The 26,321-nt window shown below is 38.9% G+C and overlaps 1 protein-coding gene across 1 annotated transcript in view; it reads left to right on the forward strand.

Annotated features, from left to right (window-relative positions):
- The first annotated feature begins 303 nt into the window (after positions 1 to 303).
- The window catches only part of UHRF1BP1L (UHRF1 binding protein 1 like), an 87,512-nt gene continuing 61,494 nt past the window's right edge, over positions 304 to 26,321 (forward strand). The window contains exon 1 of the mRNA XM_040234912.1: positions 304 to 587. Coding sequence (XP_040090846.1) covers positions 544 to 587 — 44 coding nt within the window. The 5' untranslated portion in view covers positions 304 to 543. The remainder of the gene's footprint in view (positions 588 to 26,321) is intronic.

A 26,321-nucleotide genomic window follows, 5' to 3' on the forward strand; every position in this document is an offset into this window, starting at 1 on the left:
GACAGGGAAATGAAACAGAAAAGTGAGATATGGACGAAGCACTCAGTGAAGGACACTAGAGCCTGAAAATGAGGTCTAAAACCCACAAGGTTCTGGGGTTGGGAGTCAAACTACTCAAGAGAGTCAGGGACAGGTAGGACCCCGGACCCGAGACCCTTCAAGGGAAGCGGGACAGCAAACCACCCGAGCCGGCGTTGCCCCGCCCCGCGCCGCCCCGCCCCGCCTCGCGCCGCCCCGCCCCGCCTCGCGCCGGCCCCGCCCCGCCTCGCGCCCGCCGCTCCCGGGCCCTCCCCCAGGTCTCTTAGGTGATGCTGCAGCCAAGATGGCGCCGGCGGCGGCCGCGGCTGCCTGAGCGCAATGCTCCGGGTCCTTGGCGGCAGCGGTGGCGGCTGTGGCCTCGGCCGGGGCCTCGGGTCTGTCCCGGGCGTGAGTGCTCAGGAGACTCTCCTCCGGCCGGGTGAATCCGGACAAAGAGAAGACGGCCTCGAAGAGAGGAGGCAGTGAAGAACCGAGAGAGAGCGCGGCGCCTCCCGCCTCGGCACCATGGCTGGGCTCATCAAGAAACAGATCCTGAAGCACCTTTCCAGGTTAGAGCCTCGAGCGTGGGCACAAGCCCGCCTCCGCCCTACGGTACCAGAGGCAACCCGCGGCTTCTGGGGCGGCGGGGACTGGCAGCCGAGCAGGAGGCGACCCTTGGACTCCCTGCTCCAGAGGGGCAGAGGTCGCGCCCCCTGATCTCCCTTGGCCTCTGCACTCAGGGCTGGCCTCGCGAGTCAGCGCCTGATGGGGTCGTCCCCGGTCGGGGTCGCCCACAGACAGGTTCGCCCCTGGACGGCGCCCCTAGATGGATTTTCTCCCCCGATCGGCTCGCGGAGGAGCGTGTTGGGTGGCAGGGAGAGACTGATGGCTGGGATCGTCCCCGACGCGGCGTCTGGGGGGCGTCGGGAGGACCCTCTCGGGCGGTACTGCGCGGAGACTGGAGATGGTCTGACGTCGCCCAGGTGCTCGGTGTCTGCTCGCCTCCATTCGGAGCTGAGCGGTTCCGTTAACCCAGGGCGTCTAGCGCAGTGTGGACTCTTAAGGCTGAGCCTTGTCTTCTCACTGAAATGTTAACCTTGTTATTGTTCTGAATTCACCCTGCCTCGCCGTTCCCAGTCTGTACATTAGAGGGTGTGCCTGTTTGCATAGTTAGGATTTGTTTTAGGTAAATAATCAGAGTTACCAACTGTGGCAAGTTTTTTCTTAGCCCCACATCATTCGTACAGAGTTTATTACTATTTTTTAAAATCTAAGATCCATAAATTCAGGGAGTCAACATCTGTGGTAACAAACCCAAGACTTGTCATCCTTTCCATTTCATAACGCGGTTTTAGTCAGAATCATGACTCAGTAAAGCTGGCAGTTTGTTACTGCCCCTGACTTTTCCATATTTGTCTCAAAACACAGGCTAAATGTAGGATCTTGTTTCCAAGTTGTTAACAGCGAATTCAGAATGCTTGATTATGACCCTTTCCTCTGTTATTTATAAGATAAAGATTACTTTTAACTGATTTTAGGAAAACACTTGGGTGTGATGATATACTTTTTGTAGTAAAGAGAGCTCTTGGTTGTCCAAATCGTTGTATACCACAGGTTGTATCCTGGAGAACAAAATTATTATTTCTGTGATTCAGCAAATATTTTCCTCACTTATAACATTGAATAAGATAAAGGTATTTTTTTTAAAGTAACCGAGTATAGGAACACTGATGATTATATATTTCTTAATAGCATCACTAATTGGAAATTTTCTTTTGAAATTGTCCATATGATCCAATAATGAATTACTTCATTTTGGTAGAAGATTTTATCATTATTTTGTATGATTTAAGTAAGATCTGACTTGTCAGATGTCCTCCAGCCTTTCTCATACTCAGTTCACAAGAAAATTTACACCTACAGAAGATGATTTGAATTTCTATTTTCTCACTCTCCCGAGGATGACAGTATTTACATAGCTAGTTCCATTTTAGATGCACTGGAGAAAAGTTTGTTCAGTCATTAGGAACCTTAGGACATTATAGAGTTTAATTCTCTTATAGAACTCCCATTGAGAAGGACTCTTACAAATTAGTTGTAAAGGTAATGGCTTACTTCACAAAACAGACACATTCAGAATTGAATCTTGAGAATTACTTTTTTTTTTTTATAATAGAGTGTAGATTTACCATGTGTTAGTTTCAGGTATACAGCATAGTGAATCAGTTATACATATAGAGGATTACTTTTTTAATCTGTATGATTTCTAATAACTGCACTGTTAACTAATGATTTTTTTGAGATGTGTTTTTGAAGCACTTAAGTTTTCAGTTAATTCATGTTTCAAAACTTCCTTAAGTCAAGTGACTGAAGAGTATCTCATTCATCCTCTTGGTTAAGACATTAACCTTACTGCTGTTGCTGTCATCTCCTAAGAAAAATACAGTTATTTATAAATATAAAGGATGACAATAGAAGAAACAAGGTGGGTGTTGTGATAATTTACTGTTAGGTAGTGATGAACTTCTGAAATTATCTAGGTCAAACTTAATTTTATAGATTATTCAGTAATAAAGATGTCACTATACTGATCTAACCATCCGGAACACACTTTGATTGGAAATACTCAGAACATACTATCTTCCGATAATAGGCATTTCTTATGACTAGTGAATGGAACTCATGGTAGTTTCTTAATGGAAGGCTTACCTGACCATTCTTTTCTCTATAGCACTCATCCTCATCTGTAATAAGATGTACTTATTTATTTGCAGTTCATTTGTCTTCTGTACTGAATGTAAACTCCATGAGGGAAGGTTTTTTTTTTTTTGAGTCTAGAATAATGTAGGTACTCAATGACTATTTTTTGAATGAATGCATGAATGGCAACAATGAATTGACTGTGCTTCATACTTCTATTTTTTTTTTTTTAAGCCACCAATATTATCACAGATATTGGGCATGGCCAATTTTCCTGTGGTTATAGGAAATAAAAGCTTGAAGATGGGGTAATTTAAGCCAGGACGTAAAAAGAGATGGGGAAGATCCAGATACAAATGCTCCCCCGCTCCCCCTTTGGACAATTGAATAATTGAATAAATATGGTGTCTTTGGTATCCTGGAAAGAAAATGACACTTTATCTAAAGAGATAAAGAAGATAATGTAGGAACAAACAGGAGAGAAAGAGTGCTCATTCCGAGCTTGGAGGTTTAAGTGTGGTGAAATTTTAAGATTAAAACCAGTGTTATTCAGATACAAGGGCTTAAGAAAGCTGAGAACCGAAGAACTGATGCTTTTGAACTGTGGTGTTGGAGAAGACTCTTGAGAGTCGCTTGGACAGCAAGGAGATCAAACCAGTCAATCCTAAAGGGAATCAGTCCTGAATATTCATTGGAAGGACTGATGCTCAAGTTGAAGCTGTAATTTGGCACCTGATGCAAAGAACTGACTCCTTGGAAAAGACCCTGATGCTGGGAAAGATTGAAGGCAGGAGGAGAAGGGGACAACATGGATGGCATCACTGACTTGATGGATGTGAGTTTGAGCAAGATCTGGGAGTTGGTGAAGAATAGGAAGCCTGGTGTGCTACAGTCCTTGGGGTTGCAAAGTGTCATACACACTGCAGTCCTTGGGGTTGCAAAGAGTCAGACACGACTGAACGACTAAACTGAACTGAACTGATAAGAGAATTATTCTTTAGAGATTAACAAATGCTTAAAGCAAATGATGAACTATTTGAGAAGTGTAAATCTATATACTTATTCCCTATCTAGTTGTTTAGTTTGTATTCCAAGCATCTCTTTCATTGTTAATAAAAAGTTTGTATACTTGAAACAGATCTGAAACTGAAGAGGACAAGTGAGTGAATGACTGTGTGTGAGTTCATGTGCACACATGTGCAGATTAGTTACAGAGTAGTTACATTTTAATATAAGTGGAACAGGATAAGCCTTTGAAGGGGATTTTACCCTGATCTTTCATACTATAACTGTCACAGAATATGTTTTGGAGAGTTCTCTAGGAGAGTATTTTTTTCCCAAGGAAATGGAAAGCTCTAAAGAAAAGTTAGAACAAGTGTAAGAAAGAAAATAAAAGCAGGAGCTTACCTTTCAGCTCAAGTCCTCGTTACCTGTTACTGTGGTATGTGTACATATGTGCTCCAGCAAAGGTGAAGGGCAGGGAGTAAAAGCTTGAAGATGGGGTAATTTAAGCCAGGACGTAAAAAGAGATGGGGAAGATTCAGATACAAATGCTCCCCCGCTCCCCCTTTGGCTCAAGGCATATTATGCTGGAGGTAGAAGTGGGTGTTGCAAAGACATACACTACACCTGAGTGTAGTCTTTGTATAGTTTTAAGCAGTGGTTATGAAACATGGGTGTTTGACCCCTCAGAGGATATTTGGCAATGTCTGGAGACATTTCTGATTGTCATGACTTGGCAGAGTTGGGTCTTGGGGTTGTAACTAGCAGGTAGAGGCCAAGAATGCTGCTAAACATCCTATAGTGGACAGCATGTTCTCTCACAAAAAGAATTTGACCTACATGTCAATAGTTTTGAGGTTGAGAAACTGATTTAAAGTATACACATGTGTGTCAGATTATTGGACTAGGATACTGGGCTAATTAAGATTATATTGTCTGTCATAAATATACTGCTGCTGCTGCTGCTGCTAAGTCGCTTCAGTCGTGTCCGACCTTGTGCGACCCCATAGACGGCAGCCACCAGGCTCCCCCATCCCCTGCCATGTGTTAGATAGATAGCTAGTGGGAACGTCCTGTATAGCACAGGGAGCTTCGCTTGGTGCTCAGGTAATGACTAAGAGGGGAGGGGTGGAAGGAAGTTTCAAGAGGGAGGGGATATATGTATACATGTAACTGATTCCCAGGTAGTGCTAGTGGTAAAAATCCCACCTGCCAGTGCAGGAGAGGTAAGAGTTGAGGGTTTGATCCCTGGGTGGGGGAGATCCCCTGGAGGAGGGCATGTAACCTACTCCAGTATTCTTGCTTGGAGAATCCCATGGACAGCTGAGCCAGGAGGGCTGCAGACCTTGGGGTCACAAGGAGTCAGGCACGACTGAAGCACGTTAGCACCCACACATAGCTGATTCACTTCACTGGTCAACGGAAACTAACACAGCATTGTAAAGCAATTATACTCCAATTAAAAAAACTGTAAAAAAAAAGATTATTTGTCTGCAAACAACAAAAACATGCTCTGTTTCACTTAGGCTAAAAGAGGAAATGTAATAGAATCCTGTTAGTGTGGGTCACAGAATCTGGAACAGCCAATGCTTAGGGCCTCGTTGGAAGAGTACTTGAACCTCAGCACTATTGACATTTGAACCAGACGGTTCTTTTTTGTGAAAGGCTGCTGTGCGCATTGTAGGATGTTGAGCGGCACCTCTGGTCTCTATCCACTAGATGCCAGTAGCACTCACAGTCTTGACAATGAGAGCAGGTCTCCAGATGTTGCCAGATGTCCCCTGGAAGGTACAACGACTCTCAGTTGAGAACCACTACTTTAGGGTGCTGTCCCATCTTTCACAACTCCCAGTCTGATCTTTCCTGTTGAAGTTTCGGATTTCAGGGAGAGAGAATCTGTTTGACCCAGTTCTGTTTATCCATGGGTCAATTAGCAATGGCAAAGGGTCGTACAGCAAAGATGTGGTCATGGGAGGAACTGTTTAGAGTCAGGCTTGTTGCTCCATTTGGTGTCTTTAATAGGCACTGAACAAAATTAGGTTTTGGAGGGCCTCATTTGCAGTGTTAGGGAAATTGAAATTGAACTTCATCCCAGGAGGTGACTGCTAATAAAGAATTCCTGATTAAAGAAGGACATGATCACTTAAGAAAGGTACATGGTTATGAGTTTGATTTGCAGTCTAAGGTTCAGGAACATTTCTCTGGGTTGGAAACCTAGAGTCTATAGTGGTGCTCTGATTAGATTAAGTAGAAAAATAATGTAGAAAGATATCAGTATTCCACAGAATTTATGAGAAGGTTAGAGAAACAGACTTGGGAAAGGCCTGGATACCGGCCAGCTCCAAGGATTGAGGTAAAAGAAACTTCTTGACAGTCTCAACAAGACATACTCCCTAAACAAAGTGGAAGAAATGAGTAGAAAGGGAGAGTGGCCTGAGAAGATTAACTATTTGGAATATTTATTAAGGAGATTAGGAAAGGTTGAGTGTTTGCAGGATCTTGTGACTGAATGGCAAAATGAAGGGAGATTAGAGTGCCTCACAGTATATTTGATGAGTGCTTCTCTGTACCAGGTGTGTGTGAAGTCACTCAGTCATGTCCGACTCTTTGCGACCCAGTGGACTGTAGCCCACCAGACTCCTCTGTCCATGGGATTCTCCAGGCAAGAATACTGGAGTGGGTTGCCATTTCCTTCTCCAGGGGATCTTCCCAACCCAGGGATCGAACCTGAGTCTCCTGCATTGCAGGCAGACACTTTATCCTCTGAGCCACCAGGGAAGCCCTGTACCAGGTACTAGTCCATAATGTTGGGGCAAACTCCGTGCCCTCAGTGGAGCTTACATTTTAATCAGAGAGGGCTGAGAGTAATTAGATTAATAAACCTTCACATTTAAATTACATGTGAAGTACATTGCTATTGCAAAAAATAACAGAGAAAGGGAGTAGGAAGTGCATGGAGGTGGGAGGACAAACTTTGCAATTTTAAATCCAGTGATGGAGAAGGCTTAATTGAGAAGGTGTTATCTGAGGAGAGAGCTGAAATTGGGAGTGCGAACAAATGCAAAGATCCAGAAGAGGAAGCTTACTTGTCATTTTTTGGCAAATACATTAATGCCTCCAATATAGGTGAATTGGAATGAGGACTGAGGTGAGTAGAGCAAGATAAGATCAAAGATAAATCAAAGGCCAGATCTTGTGGGACTTTGTAGTGACTTTTGCTTTTACCCTGAGTGAGACTGGAACCCACTGGAAGGCTTTGAACCATTGATCACTCTGCAGCCAAGTGGGAAATAAATAATTGGAGGGCAGGGAAAGAAGCAGGAGCCTAGTGAAAAGTGTTAACTATCCAGATGAGAAAAAATACTGGCATGGAGCTAGGTGGATGCAGTGGAGTTGCTGAGATACATAGGTTTTAGACATATTTTGAAGGCAGAGCCACAGGTTTTGCCAATAGATAAGATGTGGATTGAGAAGGAGAACAGTCATGGATGACTTTGATGTAAGCAACTGGGAAGATGGAGTTGCTATTAATTAAGTTGGAGAAGATACGCAGAAGGAGCAGGTTTATGGAAAAAGATCTGGAGTTTGGCTCTGGATATGTTAATTTGATTGTCTAATAAGTATATAAGTGGAGATCTCTATTTGTAAGCTAATTTAGACTGGGCCTCTTACAGTTTGGCAACAGTGATGTCAGTGTTTTTTGTGTGTGGTCATCCTTTGGCTTAGCCAATAGATAATTACAGAAAAGTGAATTGTGAGTTGAATTTTAGGGGGTGGATTTTTTTTTTTTTCTATTAAGTACATTTCATAGAAGCATCTAAAATTGAGCAGGGTGCCTGTTTCTTTCACGTTAATTTACAACTACAACCAGATATTGATTTTTAGAAAAGTTACTTTCAGGAGATTGATTTGAAAACTTAAGGTGAGAAGGAGATTGAATGCGTGGTTTATTGGATATTATAATACTGTTATCCTAGAATCAGAAGGTATTTGTTTCTGTCACCTAGAAGGAAGTTATTAAAACGGTGAGGTTATAGACTTTCCTAAGATTTAACAGGTAGTGTTGACAGGGACAGGGGAGCCTGGTGGGCTGCAGTCCATGGGATTGCTAAGAGTCGGACACAACTGAGCAACTTCACTTTCACTTTTCACTTTCGTGCACTGGAGAAGGAAATGGCAACCCACTCCAGTGTTCTTGCCTGGAGAATCCCAGGGACGGGGGAGCCTGGTGGGCTTGCCGTCTATGGGGTTGCACATAGTCGGACATGACTGAAGCAACTTAACAGTAACAGTTGAGTAGTTAAGTCACTGATCCAGCACCTTCATAATTTGATTATTCTCCACTCCAGTATTCTTGCCTGGAGAATCTCATGGATGGAGGAGCCCAGTCCATGGGGTCGCAGAGTTGGGCATGACTGAACGACTTCACTTTCACTTCACTTTCATACTGCCTGTTCAGGCTGTAGTTTGCACCCAAGAGTTTGCTTTTCTTTGAGTTTTCAGCACTTCCTGTATTACTTCTTTATGGTATTTTATCATCCTGTTGCAATATCCCTTAGGAGATTCGTTTATTACTTGGAAATCATTTGACTTTAGGGATTTGGAAAACATAGTCTTTTGACTCAGCAGTTCTTTAAAGTTGGGGAAGGACAATTTCTCCATTCATTTCTTTTTACTTGCATAATTTTTTTTGCAGTATTACACTTTGCCTTAATACTGCAGTTTCCAGTCTAAATGTTTCCTCAGTAAGTTAATCTCTTAGCAGTTTATGTTTTAAAGTTTGCATACTGTGTTACTTAAGATGAGTAATTTAATATTTCTATTAATATTGATATTTACAAGTTGATATTAGCTCAGATTGAATGTAAGTTACAAGCTTTATGGGGCTTCCCTTGTGGCTCAGCTGGTAAAGAATCCACCTGCAATGCGGGAGACCTGGGTTCGATCCCTGGGTTGGGAAGATCCCCTAGAGAAGGGAAAGGCTACCCACTCCAGTATTCTGGCCTGGAGAATTCCATGGACTGTATAGTCCATGGGGTTGCAGAGGGTCGTACATGACTGAGCAACTTTCACTTCACTTTGCAAGTTTTATGACACCATTTCTATAAGTGAAATATAAGTAGTTATCATATCAAGACCAAATTATTAAAATTAAGAGCTGAGCAAATATGATCCAGGATGTATTTTTTTTTAGGCATTATACTTGTTATTGGTCTGTCTCATAATTTATTGACTTATTTTGAGACTTCTCCCAGCCAAAAAGAATGTTGTATAAAAAATTTGAACCTCTATATTAGTCTATCCTTTAAGACAATTTTGGCTGTATGTATAAATACTCTTTTTTCTACCCAAAAGTACCATTAAGAGAGGAATCTGTGACTTCTTTTCTGCCACTGTTATTATAACATTGTGGTGTTTTCCTCTACTGTTGTTTATTTATTTTAGAACAAAAGCTTCTTGTTTATTAGTTCCATAGACTGTCGTCTCTTTAAGGGCAGCATAACCCTGATAGGCTCTGAATTCTGGGGGCAGTGACTGTGCTTGTGTGGGTCGCTACTGTATCTTTAGCATCTGCCTCAGTACTGTGGTACATGGTAGTTATTCAGAAACATTTTTAGCTGACTGGAGAAATAGATTTATACTATCGTAAATTTATACATCTGCTGTCATAGAACACATAGGTCATAAATACATGTGTTTATAAAGCTGTATACATTTTTAGCAATATTACAATCTTGATGTTTGTGGGTTTTTTTCATAGGTGACTTTACTCTTTAGTATTCTTTATGAAATGAAATGAGGATTATAGTTTTAACTGGGCCTTCTGGCAGTTGAAATTTTGACAGTTTGTAGGTTGCCTGTCTTTTAGAGTGCTTGTCCTAATTGGTTTCATTTAATATTGAATTATTTAGTTCATTCTTTGTATAACTTTTGTATAGCATAGCTGTCTCATTTTTGTTAAATATTATTTTAAATATAAAATTTAAAACATATTGATTTAATAGAGTAGTAGTGCTACCAGTGGTAGAGAGAATAAAGAAAATCATAAATGATTAATTTTTCTTAGATTTTAAGCAGCATTTGCCTATAGTTATTCCAGTGTGAAATACAACTGTATTTTCTTTAAAGTGACTGACAGCTAAATATTTTTATCATATCATTCCTTTCCTCTTCCTTCCCTTAAACTTGCTCCCTTCTGTGTCCCCTGTGTACCCATTCCCTGCAGCGATCCCTGCTGGCTGTGGTGGAGATTGGTGTGCTGTGAATTTCATAATCACCCAAATGAGTCCCAGAGGAGTCTAAGAAACCCTGGCAACTGACTACTTGCTTTCACCAGAAGTAGGGACCTTTTGTCTGAATTTCCTGCCCTCAGGTAATTCTTCTATTCCCCATTTTTTTTTTTCTTCTCTCTCTGTAAATGCAACCACTTCCTGTGCCCACATAAAGATACTTTCAGAATATTTTCTAGTTCTTCTTTAGTCAGACACCAATTTCATGGTTTTTTTTTTTTTTTTATTAAACTATGTAGCTACAGGCCCATGCAATTCTCTTAGAATGTCTTCTAATATATAAGATTTGGCAATGCACTTAAAGTTATAACCAGGTCTTTCTGATGTTGCATGAGTGAGAAAGTTATAACCAGGTCTTTCTGATGTTGCATGAGTGAGTTTTTTAACTTATTGTCAGCTACTTGGAAATAGTAATTAACATTATCTACTCTTTAATGGGTTAGGCATTATAGTCTAATGTAATTAATGAGGTATGAAGGCTCTTTTCATAAAGAGAATGTTTTGACCAATTCACCGAAGAACTTGAAAGTTTTGTGTTTTTAATGTTGGTTATAATTTTTATCAAAGACATTGAAATAACTCTCATGAACAGCTGTGAAAATAGAATTCATTTTGAAGAATGTAAGGGCTCCCACCCCAATCTTTTCTTCTCTCTCCCACTGCCCTTTAAAAATCAGGGAAAACAGTTATGCTATAAAACCAGTTTCATGGAAATAGCGCTAAATTTTTTAGTCTAGGACTCAATGAAAAACCTAGAAACTTACATTTGAACGCTTCTCATGCTTGGGAAATTAATACACTTAAATACTTTGGACCTCTAAAAGTCTACTAAGAAATTCATAATTGAAGACTAGTCATGAGCAGAATTGAGCCACTTTTTACATACTTATCCTTGGTGTAATGGAACAGTTGACAAACTTGCTAACCATATATTAGCTGGCAATTGTAGGTGTGATGACTTAAATATTATTTTCCAATATTCTTGTATGCTGCCAGAGTCCAGCTGCAGCAGCCAGGCAATCAGCCTGAAGAGATGAGCAGTGTCTACGGGGAATGATGTAGTCTCTGACTCAAGGTGCGGGGCTACATGTTTATTTCAAGCTTCAGGTTTTCTTTTATACTTTGACAAAAGCATTAGGTCAGAGGTTTGACATTTTTAGTTTCCCCTCACCCAGATTTATTATCTCCAGAAATCATTGTTGCCCTTTAAACAGAGTTCCTGCTTCAGAGTCCCTACTCCTGGTGAAAGCTTTACTATCTATTATCTAATTCCTCTTATTTGTCCTATACTTAACTTTTGATTACATTGTAACTCATGTTTATGTCTGGGTTGCACACCACATTCCTCAGTTTATTTCTTATCTTTCTGAATCCTGTTTGCCCCTAGCATCTTTTTTTTTTTAATTTTAATTTTTATTTATTTTTTATTTTACTTTACAATTCTGTATTGGTTTTGCCATACATTGATGCCCCTAGCATCTTAAGCTCACTATCTCCTAAAAACACTTCTAGCTATTCTTAATTATTCCTAAACCCTAAGCTCAGCAAACTTCTTTTGCCATAAACATTCCCCTCACAAACAGGTCTCAGATAACAATCCTTCCCATGGCCTCAAGCTGCGGCCTACCTGCTCATCCTGGAACATTCTTGGTTAAGATCCTTGAACAAATGTCAGTGGTTACTTTATAGATTATTTTCTGGGCACAACTGCAGAAGGCTTTGTGCTTTCTCATGCTTTTCTCAAGAACAATAAGCACCTTAACATTCTTCCCAGCCAACTCAAGAAAGGAAAGAACAAGTCAGAATCACAAGACCTAACTCCTTCATCCTGGGACCGTGCCTGCAGGATGAGGAGAGGGGGTTGGGGCCGTGCCTCCGTTTTGTCAGTAATGCCTCTCGACAGTTTGCTTTCCAATATTCTTGATTCCATCATCATTTGGCTATCTGGATCTTATCCAAATTGCCAATGAAGAATGCCAAGCTTTATCTTTCAGTAGACTGTTAGAAAAACCTTTGAGATTGTTAAGATATTGGTAGTTAAGAACTTCTGTTGTTTCTGGTGGCATTCAAGGATGGTTCTGATTTTGTGTATACCTCTAGCAAATCCTCTGGAACCTTTGCTTCAGAAGTATAGTCATACTGTAAATTTTGCTTTGCCTAGATTACACCCCCTTAGTGTTTCTTTTTTGGTCTGGTTTGTGCTTAGCTTATTGAAGGTAAGGTATAGTGATTTTCATCTAAGCTTAAATCACATCTGTCTTTGCTTTTATTCAAGTCACCTACGAAGCTTAATTCCTTTTTCTTCTTAACCTTCTCATTTTAATCAGTGATTGTCTCTTTTTATTTAAATAACTCTTGAATTTATCTTTTTTATCCTGAATATAGCATCTAGCAGTTATTTGCTACAAAGTAGATATCAGTAAGATTTGAATATCTCTGCTGTCACTACCCAGATTTAAATCATAATTTCTTGGATCAGTTGAGGTTAAGTATTCTCATTTCTCATACTTCTTTAAAAAAAATTTTTTATTTATTTATTATTGGCTGCTCTTGGTCTTCATTGTTGCCTGCGTGCTTTCTCTCATTGCAGTTTGCAGGCTTCTCATTGCAATAGCTTCTCTTGTTGTGGAGCATGGGCTCTAGGTACCCGGGCTTCAGTAGTTTTGGCATATGGGCTCAGTAGTTGCAGTTTGCGGCCTCCAAATTGCAGGCTCAGTAGTTCTGGTGCATGGGCTTAGTTGCCCTGAAGCATGTGGGATCTTCAGGGACCAGGAATCGAACTGGTATCCCCTGCACTGCAAGGCGGATTCTTAACCACTGGACCACCAGGGAAGCCCTTCTCATATTTCTTTATTCCATTCTTGGAACTGTTACCAGAGAGATCTTGACAAAATACTAATCTTATTTAATTTCTTGGTAAATATTTTTCAATAGCTCATGTTCAAGCTTTAAATTTTTTTTTCTTTTTTTGGTTTATAACATAATTTTTTGTCCAAAGAAATATAAATAGAACTTTACTGTGTAGAATAGTAGTAGGGCTCATTCTAGTTGAAACAGCAATTGGGGGTGGGGTTCAGCTGGCATATCTTTACCCTTTTTATTTCTGTTCCACCTAGGTTGAATCATGAGCAGTCTACTCAGGGCAATGTGGGAATAATACTGATGTGTAGGATGAAACCTGCATTCCTTGGCATGAGATACAAGAGTTCGTCATGATCTGGCTGCTGCTATGCTTTCAAAGCATATAATTTCTTTTCAAACTACCTTATTGTTAGCCTTGTGCTTCATCTGTGCTGGCTGCATATGATCCTGTAACCTTGAACATGCTGCTGCTTATCTGAAATGTCCTCCTCTGCCCTGGTCACCTAGCAAAAACTTACTCTCAAAGACGTGGCTCCAATGCTGCCTCCTCCATGAAGCCTTTCCAAAGCAGTAGGCTTTTTAACAAAGTTGATGACCTCTTCCCTCCTCTATCTTAACCTAGTCTCATTTTTATTATAATATCCGTCACTCATTGCCTAACACATAGTATGACTGTAAAACACTACAATAATTTCTTTCTGTGATTGCTTCTAATAGTAAATCATGAGGTCTTTGAAAGCAGTAATTTTGTCTCATTTGTCTAAGTTATCCAAGAGCTTAATCAGAGCTCAGTTTTTGCCTTGAAGAATGTATATCTAATTGTGTCAGGTTTTCTGACATTTCAACGAAATTTAGAAACCCAGGTTTTGATGTAACATCTATCCATTTTAAATGTTAGCCACATATTCCGTTTGTTAGAAACACTGTGCAGGCCAGACAAAACATGTCTGTGGGCAAAACACAGCTCATAGGCTGCCAGTTTGCAGCCTTTCCATTCTTTGAATGTTTCTGTGGAAAAACTAGTGAGACAGGATTGGTTGGTTTTCTTTAAATGCATATTACAAAAATAAACCAAGCCAAATAAACTCTGAAAATTGTGAATGCTCAAAAAAAAAAAAAAAAAAAGGGAGAGGAATTTATTATGAGCATATCTTGATCGTTGTCCCATCCTTGTAATTTTTTAAAAACAAATTTGTTATTGTTCAGTTGCCAAGTCGTGGCCAACTCTTTGCGACCCTATGCACTGCAGCACACCAGCCTTCCTGAAGTTTGCCCAAGTTCATGTCCACTGAATGGGTGATGCCATCCAACCATCTCATCCTTTGTCGCCCTAATCCTTCTCCTGCCCTCAGTCTTTCCTAGCATCAGGGTCTTTTCCAATGAGTCAGTTCTTCACATCAGGTGGCCAAAGTATTGGAGCTCTAGCAACAGTCCTTCCAATGAATATTCAGGGTTAATTTTCCTTTAGGATTGACTGGTTTGATCTCCTGCAGTCTGAGGGACTCTCAAGAGTCTTCTCCAGCACCACAGTTCAAAAGCATCAATTCTTTAGTGCTCAGCCTTCTTGATGGTCCAACTCTCACATCCATACATGTTGGGAAAGCCATAGCTTTGACTATACCAATCTTGGTCTTCCGAGTGATATCTCTGCTGTTTAATATGCTGTCTAGGTTTGTCATAGCTTTTTTTCCAAGGAGCAAGTGTCTTAATTTTGTGGCTGCAGTGATTTTGTAGCCCAAGAAAATAAAATTTGTCACTGTTTCCACTTTTCCCCATCTATTTGCCATGAAGTGATGGGACTGGATGCCATCATCTTAGTTTTTTGAATGTTGAGATTTAAGCCAGCTTTTTCACTTTTCTCTTTCACCTTCATCAAGAGGCTCTTTAGTTTCTCTTCACTTTCATTAGAGTGGTATCATCTGCATATCTGAGGTTGTTGATATTTCTTCTAGCGATCTTGATTCCAGCTTGTGATTGCCCTTCTAGTTATATATATATATATATAAAACTGGTTATACTAGATTAGTTGACTTTAATTGTATAATATAAAAACAATCAAGCCAAACAAACTGTAAAGCAAATATGTGTGGGTGTGTATCTCTTAATAAAAAAGAATGGACTAGCTAACTTAATAAAATATAAGGAAATGAGAATTACTAAGGTCTTTGAACCATGGCTTTTTGAAAACCACACCATTGCTATTGTCATCTAGATTTAGAGCCAAGTAAAATAACTTAGCAGAGCCATAGGAAGTATTTATACAAGCAAAGAATATAAAATAATTTTATAATTTTAGTGTGACAGTTCCACTTGCTCCATTCTTCACTAGCATTCAGTTTAGTCTTTTAATTTTGCCCAGTTTAGTGGATAAGTAGCGGTATCTGATTGTGGTTTTTAATTTGCAGTTTCGTATTGACTGATGGAGAAGGCAATGGCCACTCACTCCAGTACTCTTGCCTGGAAAATCCCATGGAGGGAGGAGCCTGGTAGGCTGCAGTCCATGGTTTTGCAAAGAGTTGGACACGACTGAGCGACCTCACTTTCACTTTTCACTTTCATGCATTGGAGAAGGAAATAGCAACCCACTCCAGTGTTCTTGCCTGGAGAATCCCAGGGATGGCGGAGCCTGGTGGGCTGCCATCTATGGGGTCAAACAGAGTCGGGCATGACTGAAGCGACTTAGCAGCATTGACTGATGTACATCTTTCAGGGTGCTTATACACTATCTGTTATGACTTTTTTTGTTTGAGAGTCTGTTTAAATCTTTTACCTATTTAATTAATGAGATGTCTTACTTTTGCGTTGTAAGAGTTCCTTATATATTGTAGATACAAGTCCTTTTTCAGATATATGTTTGTAAGTATTTTCTGCCAGTCTGTGGCTTGTTTTGTAGAAATAGTATCTTTTGATGCACAGAGTTTTTAATTTTGATGAGTATAAATTGTTGATTTTTTCTTTTTTGGTTTGTGAATTTTTTGTTGTGTTATAGAAATCTTTACCAAGCTCAAAGTCTTTTTCTCCAGCATTTTCCTACAAAAGTTTTATAGTTTCTGTTCTTAGATTTTAGTCTGCAATCCATTTAGAGTTAATTTGTTATTTGTGGTGTGATTAAGTATCAAAGTTCATTTTTCCTTCTCTTTGCATATTGCTAAACAGTTGCTCTAACACAATTTATTGAAAATACCATCTTTTTCTCACTGAATTGATATTGTACCTTTGTTGAAAATCAGCTGACTATAAACTTGGGCTGTTTAAGGACAGTTTTGTTCCACTGATTATTTGTCTTTACTCCAATATCAGACTGTGTTGATTACTGTAGCTTTTAAATAAGCTTGAAATTGGTGGGACAAGGCCTCCAACTTGATTTATCTTTTTCAGAGTTATTTTGACATGCTAGGTTTTTTGCATTTTCATGTAAATTTTAGAATCAGCTTGTCATTCCTACCAAAAAATCTGCTGGATATTTGCTTTGGAGCCATAATTCTGTTTGGGAAGAACTGACATCTCAACGTTACTGTCTTCTGATCTACCTACTTGTTTTATTTCTCTATATAATTATGTCTTGTTTAATTTCTCTCAGCAGTATCTTCTAGTTTTAAGTATGTAGGTCTTATAACCCTTTGTCAGGTTTATCTCTAAAAATTTCAAACTCGTTCAGTTCAATTCATTCGCTCAGTCGTGTCTGATTCTTTGCAGCCCCATGAATCGCAGCACACCAGGCCTCCCTGTCCATCACCATCTCTCGGAGTTCACTCAAACTCACGTCCATCGAGTCAGTGATGCCATCCAGCCATCTCATCCTCGGTCGTCCCCTTCTCCTCCTGCCCCCAATCCCTCCCAGCATCAGAGTCTTTTCCACTGAATCACCTCTTTGCATGAGGTGGCCAAAGTACTGGAGTTTCAGCTTTAGCATCATTCCTTCCAAAGAAATCCCAGGGCTGATCTCCTTCATAATGGACTGGTTGGATCTCCTTGCAGTCCAGGGGACTCTGAAGAGTCTTCTCTAACACCACAGTTCAAAAGCATCAGTTCTTCAGTGCTCAGCTTTCTTCACAGTCCAACTCTTGCATCCATACATGACCACTGGAAAAACCATAGCCTTGACTAAATGACCTTTGTTGGCAAAGTAACGTCTCTGCTTTTCAATATGCTATCTAGGTTGGTCATAACTGACCTAGATTTCTTCCAAGGAGTAAGCGTCTTTTAATTTCATGGCTGCAGTCACCATCGGCAGTGATTTTGGAGTCCCCAAAAATAAAGTCTGACACTGTTTCCACTGTTTCCCTGTCTATTTCCCATGAAGTGATGGGACCGGATGCCATGCTCTTCATTTTCTGAATGTTGAGCTTTAAGCCAGCTTTTTCACTCTCCTCTTTCACTTTCATCAAGAGGCTTTTTTAGTTCCTCTTCACTTTCTGCCATAAGGGTGGTGTCGTCTGCATAGCTGAGGTGATTGATATTTCTCCTGGCAAACTTGATTCCAGCTTGTGCTTCTTCCAGCCCAGCATTTCCGATGATGTACTCTGCATATAAGTTAAATAAGCAGGGTGACAATATATAGCCTTGATGTACTCCTTTTCCTATTTGGAACCAGTCTATTGTTCCATGTCCAGTTCTAACTGTTGCTTCCTGGCTAATGTAAATGATACTTTAAAATTTTTTGATTGTTTGTTGCTAGCATATGGAACCATAATTAACACTTTTATTGCAGTAACTTTTTATTGAGATAAACTTCCCATATGCAGCTCAATGATTTTTTAAATGAGATTTTTACTTTAGAATACTTTTAGATTTGTGGAAAGGTTCTAAGGCTAGTACACAGAGTTTTCATACATTCCCTAGCGCATCTCCTGTATTGTTAACATCTTACATTAGTATGGTACATTTACCACAATTAATGAGTACATATTTATATAAATTATTATTAACTATAGCCAATATTTTATTCAAATTTCCTTAGTTTTTGCCTAGTATTCTTTTTCTGTTCCAGGAACCCATTGTGAATACTGCATTATATTTAATCATTATATCTTTTTAGGCCCCTCCAGGCTGTGACAGTTTCTCAGACTTTCCTTGTGTTTCATGACCTTGAGAGTTGAGTAATATTTGTCAGCTATTTTGTTCAGTGTCTTTCCAACAGGCTTTATCTGTTTTTTCTCATAATTAGAATGGGTTATGGGTTTTTGGCAAAAACACAACAAAAGTAAAGAGCCATTTTTATTGTCAAATTGAGGGTACATATTATCAGTGTGTTTTATCAGTTTTTTCCAGTTTTATTGAGATATATAATTAATTATACTGAGGTCATACAGCACTGTATGTTTAAGTTCTGTAGCATAATAATTTGTTTTATGTACATGCATCATGAAATGATGACCAAAATAAGTTTAGAGAGCATCAATCATATCACATGTATACAAAATTAAAGAATTGAAAACAATTTTGTTTGTGATGAGACCTTTTAGGATTTACTCTCTTAACGTTCATATTAATATACAGCAGTGTTAATTATTTTTATCATGTTTTACATGGCATCCTTAGTATTACTTATCTTATTACTAGAAGTTTGTATCTTTCAGTCAGTTCAGTCACTCAGTTGTGTCTGACTCTTTACGACCCCATGAACCGCAGCACGCCAGGCCTCCCTGTCCATCACCAACTCCCGGAGTTCAGTCAAACTCACGTCTATTGAGTCGGTGATTCCATCCAGCCGTCTCATCCTCTGTCATCCCCTTCTCCTCCTGCACTCAATCTTTCCCAGCATCAGGGTCTTTTCAAATGAGTCAACTCTTCACATGAGGTGGCCCAGAGTATTGGAGTTTCAGCTTCACCATCAGTCCTTCCAGTGAACACCCAGGACTGATCTCCTTTAGGATGGACTGGTTGGATCTCCTTGCAGTCCAAGGGACTCTTAAGAGTCTTCTCCAACACCACAGTTGAAAAGCATCAACTCTTCAGTGCTCAGCTTTCTTTATAGTCCAACTTTCACATCCATACGTGACTGCTGGAAAAACCATAGCCTTGACTAGATGGACCTTTGTTGACAAAGTAATGTCTATGCTTTTTAATATGCTATCTCAGTTCAGTTCAGTTCAGTCGCTCGGTTGTGTCCCACTCTTTGTGACCCCATGAATTGCAGCATGCCAGGCCTCCGTGTCCATCACCAACTCCCGGAGTTCACTCAGACTCACGGCCATCGAGTCAGTGATGCCATCCAGCCATCTCACCCTCTGTTGTCCCCTTCTCCTCCTGCCCCCAATCCCTCCCAGCATCAGAGTCTTTTCCAATGAGTCAACTCTTCACATGAGGTGGCCAAAGTACTGGAGTTTCAGCTTTAGCATCATTCCTTCCAAAGAAATCCCAGGGCTGATCTCCTTCAGAATGGACTGGTTGGATCTCCTTGCAGTCCAAGGGACTCTCAAGAGTCTTCTCCAGCACCATAGTTCAAAAGCATCAATTCTTCAGCGCTCAGCCTTCTTCACAGTCCAACTATGCTGTCTAGGTTGGTCATAACTTTCCTTTTGTACCTTTGGACTGCCTTCATCTTGTTACCCCTCCCTCTGCCCTCTGGTAACCGCAAATCTCATCTCTTTTTTGTAAGTTTATTTGTTTTTGAAGTGTAATTGACCTACAGCACTATGTTAGTTCTTGTTGCACAATATAGTGATTTGGCATTTCTATATATTTCCTAATGATCACCGCGATGTCTAGTTGACCATCTTTTCCCATACAGTGATATTACATACTTATGACTATTTCCCACACTGTAGATTTCACACCCGTGACTCGTTCATTTTGTGAGTGGAAGTTTGTACTGCTTAATGTCCCTCACCTATTTTTCTTCTTCTCCTGTCCCTCTCCCCTCTGGCAACCGCTTGTTCATTCTCTGTATCTGTTTTATGGCCGAGTAGCATTCCTTTGATAAACATGTCGATTGCTTCCATATCTTGGCTATTGTAAATGCTGCAGTGAACATAGGGGTACATATATCTTTTCTAAATAGCGTTTCAATTTCCTTCGGATAAATATCCAGGAGTGGAATTGCTGGATTGTGTGATAGCTCCTGGTGGCTCAGATGGTAAAGAGACTGCCAGCAATGCAGGAGACTTAAATTCTATCTCTGGGTTGGGTAATGCCCTGGAGGAGGGAATGGCGACCCATTCCAGTAGTCTTGCCTAGAGAATTCCGTGGACAGAGGAACCTGACCGTCTCCAGTCCATGGGTGGCAAAAAGTCAGACGCAATTGAGCGACTCTGTTTTTAATTTTTGGAGGAGCCTCCCTACTGTTCTCCATTGTTGCTGTACCCATTTACAGCCCCACCAACAATCCGTGAGGGTTCCCTTTTCTACACATCCTTGTTAATACTTATTACTTGTGGTTTTTCTGATAATGGCCAGTCTTACAGATGTGAGGTGATATCTCATTGCAGTTTTGATTAGCATTTCCCTCATGATTACTGATTTTGAGCATCTTTTCAGATTTTTTTTGATCATCTGTCTGCCTTCTTTGGGAAAATATCCAGGTCTTCTGACCTTTTTTAAATGTTTGAATTCTTTATTTTGTGTTTTAACCCTTTGTTAGATATATTGTTTATAGATATCTTCTCTCATCTAGGAGGTGACCTTTTTATTTGTTGATAATTTCCTTCACTGTATAAAAGCTTTTTAGTTTGATAGAGTCTCATTGTTTATTTTTGCTTTAGTTTCCCTTTCCTGAAGAGATATGTAAATATATCCAAAAATATATTACTAAGACCAATGTCCAAGAGCAAACTGCCTATGTGTTATTATAGAAGTTTTATGATTTCTGTTCTTACATTTGTTTTTATTAATCCATTTAAAATTTATTTTTGGGCATGGTATGAGAAATTAGTACAATTTGATTCTTTTGTATGCAGCTGTCCAGTTTTACCAACATCATTTATTGAGGAGGCTGTCTTTTCCACATTGCATATTCTTGCCTCTTTTGTTGTAGATTAATTGCCTATACAAGTGTTGGCTCATTCCTGAACTCTGTTCTTTTCCATTGATAGATGTGTCTGTGTTTGTGCCAGTACTGTACTGTTTTGATTATTGTAGCTTTGTAGAGTATTTTGAAACCAGGCAGTGTGATACTTCCAACTTTGTTCTTTCTCAAGATTATTTTGGCTCTCTGAGGTCTTTGTGTTTTCATACAAATTTTAAAATTATTTCTAGTCCTGTGAAAAATACTGTTGGTAATTTGTTAGGGATTGTGTTGAGGGTCAGACACGACTGAACGACTTCACTTTCACTTTTCACTTCCATGCACTGGAGAAGGAAATGGCAACCTACTCCAGTGTTCTTGCCTGGAGAATCCCAGGGACGGGGGAGCCTGGTGGGCTGCCGTCTGTGGGGTCACACAGAGTCAGACAAGACTGAAATGATTTAACAGCAGCAGCAGCAGCATTGAATCTATAGATTGCCTTGGGTAGTATGGTCATTTTAACAATATTAATTCTTCCAATTGAAGAACACATTATATCTTTGCATTTGTGTCTTCACTTTCTTTTGTCATTGTCTTACAGTTTTCAGAGGACATGTCTTTTGCCTCCTCAGATAGGTTTATTCCTAAGTATTTTATTCTTTTTTAATGCAGTGGTAAATGGGATTGTTTCTCATTCTGACAGTTCATTGTTAGTGTATAAGGATACAATAATTTATGCATATTATTTTGTATCCTACAAATTTACTGAGTTTATCAGTGAGTTTTAGTATTTTTTTCTTGGTTTCTTTGGGATTTTTATGTATAGTACCGTGTTATTTGCAAGCGGTGACAGTTTTACTTCTTCCTTTCCAATTTTGTTCCTTTTATTCATTTATTTTTCTTGTCTGATTTCTATGCCTAAGACTTCCAATACTATACTGAATAAAAAAGTGACAAGAGTGAGAATCCTTGTCTTGCTCCTGATCTTAGAGGAAATGCTTTCTGCTTTTACCATTAAGTATGATGTAGCTGTGGATTTGTCATATATGGCCTTTATTATGTTGAGCTGTGTTCCCTCTATACCACTTTGTTGAGTTTTTTTTTTGTTGTTGTTGAGAGTTTTTATCATAAATAATTGTTCAGTTTTATCAAAAGCTATATCTGTTGAGATGATCATATGATTTTACTCTTCAGTTAATATGGTTTATCACATTGATTGCTTTGTGGCTTTTGAGTCATTCTTGCATCCCTGGGACAAATCCCACTCAGTCATGCTGTGTGATACTTTTAATGTATTGTTTAATTTGGTTTGCTTATAATTCTCTAGAGGAGTATTGCATTTATGTTCATCAGTGATCTTGGCCTGGAATTTTCTTTTTTTGTGATGTGTTTGTCTGGTTTTGATATCAGGGTGATGCAAGCCTAGTAGAATGAGTTTGGAAGTATTTCTTCCTCTGTGTTTTTTGGGAATAATATGAGAGAGAGAGGTGTTAACTCTTCCTCTAGCTGGTAGAATTCCTCTAGCTGAATTCTACCAGCTAGAGGAAGAGCCAGCCCTCTGGTTCTGGACTTCTGTTTGTTGGGAGCTTTTGAAATTATTTAATTCACTTTTACTATTGGTAATTGGTCATGTTTTCTATTTCTTTTTGATTCAGTCTTTGAAAATTGTACATATCTAGGAATTTGTCATTTCTTCTAGGCTGTCCATTTTATTGACATATTTATTGGTAGTAATCTCTTATGATCTTTTATATTTCTGTGGTGTCAGTTGTAACTTCTTTTTCATTTTTGATTTTATTGATGTGGGCCCTTCCTTTTTTCTTGAGGAATCTGACTACAAGTTGGTCAGTTTTGTTTAAATTTTCAAAAAACCAACTCTTTATTTATCTTTTCTATTTTTTTCTATTTATTTCTGCTGTGATCTTTATGATTTTTTTCCTTCTACCAACTTTGGGTTTTGTTTGTTCTTTTTTTAGTTTCTTAGATTTACGATTTTCCTTGTTTCCTGACATAAGCTTGTATTGCTGTCAACTTCCCTCTTGTTACTGCTTTTGCTGAATCTGTAGATTTTGGGTCATTGTGTTTTCATTTTCATTTGTCTCTAGGTTATTTTTTAATTTCCTCTTTGACTTCTTCAGTGACTCACTGGTTGTTTAGAGCATATTGTTTACCCTCCACATGTTTGTGCTTTTTTGTTCTTTTTTTTCCCCCTTGTAGTTGATGTTTAGTCTCATAGTGTTGTGGTTAAAAATGATGCTTCATGTTTTCAGTCTTCTGAAATTTAATGAAACTTGTATTATAATCTATTGTGTCATCTGTCCTAAAGAATGTTCCATGTGCACTTGAAAATAATTTATATTCTGCTGCTTTTAGATGGAATGCTCTATAAATATCAATCAACTTCATGTGCTTGTGATTCTAATGTGTCATTTAGGATCAGTGTTTTCTTATTGATTTTTCTGTCAGAATCATCTGTCCGTTGATATAAGTAGGGTGTTGAAATCCCCTTCTGTTATTGTGTTACTCTCAGTTTCTTCCTCTGTGTCTGTTAATATTTGCTTACGTATTTAGAGTTTCCTATGTTTGGTGTGAATGCTAAGTTGCTTCAGTCGTGTCCAACACTTTGTGACCATATGTACTGTAGCCCATCAGGCTCCTCTGTCCATGGGATTCTCTAGGTAGGAATACTGGAGTGGGTTGCCATGCCCTTTTCCAGGGGGTCTTCCCGACCCAGGGATTGAACCTGGGTCTCCCAGATTCTTTACCACTAGTGCCACCTGGGAAACCCATGTTGGGTGCATATATGTATATTTACAATTGTTGCATCTTCAACTTGGATAGATCTTTTGATCACTATATAATTCCTTCTTTGTCTCTTGTTACAGTCTTTGTATTAAAGTATACTTTTTCTGATATAATTATTACTACTCTGGCTTTCTTTTGATTTCCAAGCATAGAATATCTTCTTTCATTCTCTTGACCTTCAGTCTCTATGTGTTTTGAGATCTCTTATTGGTGATGTTGTATTGATCACCTGATTGATAACAGTGTTTGTCAGGTTATCCACTATAAAATTACGCTATTCCTCACTTTCATACCATATGTTTTAGAAGGAAGGAAGTACTATATGCAGCTAACACAAAATGAGTGAGGAATTCTGCTCCACTTCCGTAAGGTTGGACCATCTTATAAGCAATTTAAAATTTTTCTGTGCGGGAGGTTTATCTATTTTCCCCCAGTTATTTACTTATTCAGTCATGCGTTTTTATCTATGTAGACTCACATATATTTATTTTATACTTTGAGTTATAATCCAATAAATTGCATTTTGTTGCCCAGATTTTTCCAGCTTTGGCCACTGGGAGTCTTTCTTGTGTCTTCAATTCATTTTATTTTTTTATGTTAGTCTTATATCTTGTAACCTTGCTAAACTCATTTATTAGTTCTGGTAATTTGGGTTTGTTTTTGTCCTAAGATTAGTAGGATTTTCTACATAAATGATAATGTCATCTGGAAAAAATAGTTTTATTTTATTTCTAAACTGAATGCCTTTTATTTTTATTATTTTAAAATTATTTATTATTATTTTTTTTGCCTTCCTATGTCAGCTAGAACCTCTAATACAGTGTTGAATAAAAGTATTGAGAGCAGACCTCCTTGTCTTGTCTCTGTCTTAGGGAAAAAGCATTTTAGTCTCTCATCATAAAGTATGATTGTAACTCTAGAGTTTTTGTATAAGTTCTTTGTAGTTTTGGGAACGTTCTCTTCAGTTCCTAGTTTATTGAGAGTTATGTGTTCATTCATGGTGTTAACTTTGTCAAATGCCTTTTTATGCCTTTACTGAGATCATCATGTGATTTTATTTTTCATATGGTGAATTATATTAATTGATTTTGAATGTTAAACCAGCCTTCATTACTGGAATGAATACTTGGTCATGATGTATATACTTCTTACATATTGTTTGTTAAACTGTGGGTCATAGTTTGCCTTGAACAGTCAGTGTTGTTGATGACCATTTTAAAAGAAGGAAATAGAATGGAAAATTTCAGACTATATTAACCTTTACTTCGAGAAATAATTTGTTTCGTATGTATGTACTGTAGTTCATATCCAAAATTTTGAAAACAACTAATTCACTTTTTGAGCCTGAAGATGATGAGGCACAAAGTGGGGCAAGAAGGCAACTAGCCTTAAGAGGAGGGTACCTGATTAAAGGAGGTACAACTGGGTATTGGGTAAGGTAGGTGGCACCGGTGGTAAAGAACCTGCCTGCCAGTGCAAGAGACATAGGAAACATGGGTTTGATCCCTGGGTTGGGAAGATCCCCTGGAGAAGGGCATGGTAACACACTCTAGTATTCTTGATGGAGAATCCCATGGATGGAGGAGCCTGGTGTGGGTTACAGTCTAGAGGGTTGCAAAGAATTGGACAAGACTGAAGCAACTTGGCGTGCACATAAGGCAGAAACGGAATAGGGGTTTCTTTAGAAAAGCCTCATTTATTTCTTAGTTTTGATTAGAGAAATCTTTTAAAAAATATTTATATTTACTTATTTGCCTGTGCCGGGTCTTAGTTGTGGCACACATGATCTTTGACCTTCGTTGCAGCAGGCAGTATCTTTAGTTGCATCATGTGGGAACTAGTTTTCCAACCAGGAATTGAACCCAGCCCCCCTGCATTGGGAGTGTGGAGTCTTAGCTGCTGGACCACCATGGAAATCCCAATTGGAGAAATCTTTATGGCTGCCTGATGAAGCCCATGGTCTGTGAAAGGATGTAATTAGGTGAAGATTAACAACTTAATGATCTTAGCCAAAGGACTTGGCAGACCATCAGATTTTGGGAGCATGCTGCAATAGCATGCTGTCTTGTACAACTTTACCATATGGTCTTAAGGTACTCTTCTAGAAATATTATTTTTAATAAAGTCAGGCAGAAGCTATTGTTAGTTTTGCTTGCATAAAGATTTTGGTTCTTATAATATCTTTTCATATGCAGTGAGAATGTAATTTTTGTAGGGACACACAGTCTTGAGATACTGGTTAGTGGTTTTACTTACTAGTTTGTTTCAGGATTTTAGCTGGGCCCAATAGGAGAGAATGGAATAATGATGGGGGAAGAATCTTTATGGTATCTTTTAAGTTTTAAAATGTTGGATTTGTGTTTCTCAGTCATCATTTTTCTTATTTGTAAGCTTGGTTCTAATGTAGTGTTTTAGTTTTAAATTTCTGAAGGAAGAAATCTGATTAAAGAATCTAGATGCCTTGTCATTCTCTAGATCAAATCACCTATAACCAAGGACGTATGTTAACGTGTCTTAGATCTGTATGTTTTCCCTATGTTTATAGCCTTCGAGAAGATGGAATCACTAGTAACTGGGCAGGTACCCTAGGAAGTATTTATTATTAATAAATTAATTTAAAAATAAGTTAATTAAATCAAACACAATGGTATTGAGGTAATTTATTTTCTGGATGGTTTAAATTAATCCTGTTCCTTTAA

The sequence above is a fragment of the Oryx dammah genome, unplaced genomic scaffold (genome assembly GCF_014754425.2).
Source record: "Oryx dammah isolate SB20612 unplaced genomic scaffold, SCBI_Odam_1.1 HiC_scaffold_29, whole genome shotgun sequence".
Classification (NCBI taxonomy): domain Eukaryota; kingdom Metazoa; phylum Chordata; class Mammalia; order Artiodactyla; family Bovidae; genus Oryx; species Oryx dammah.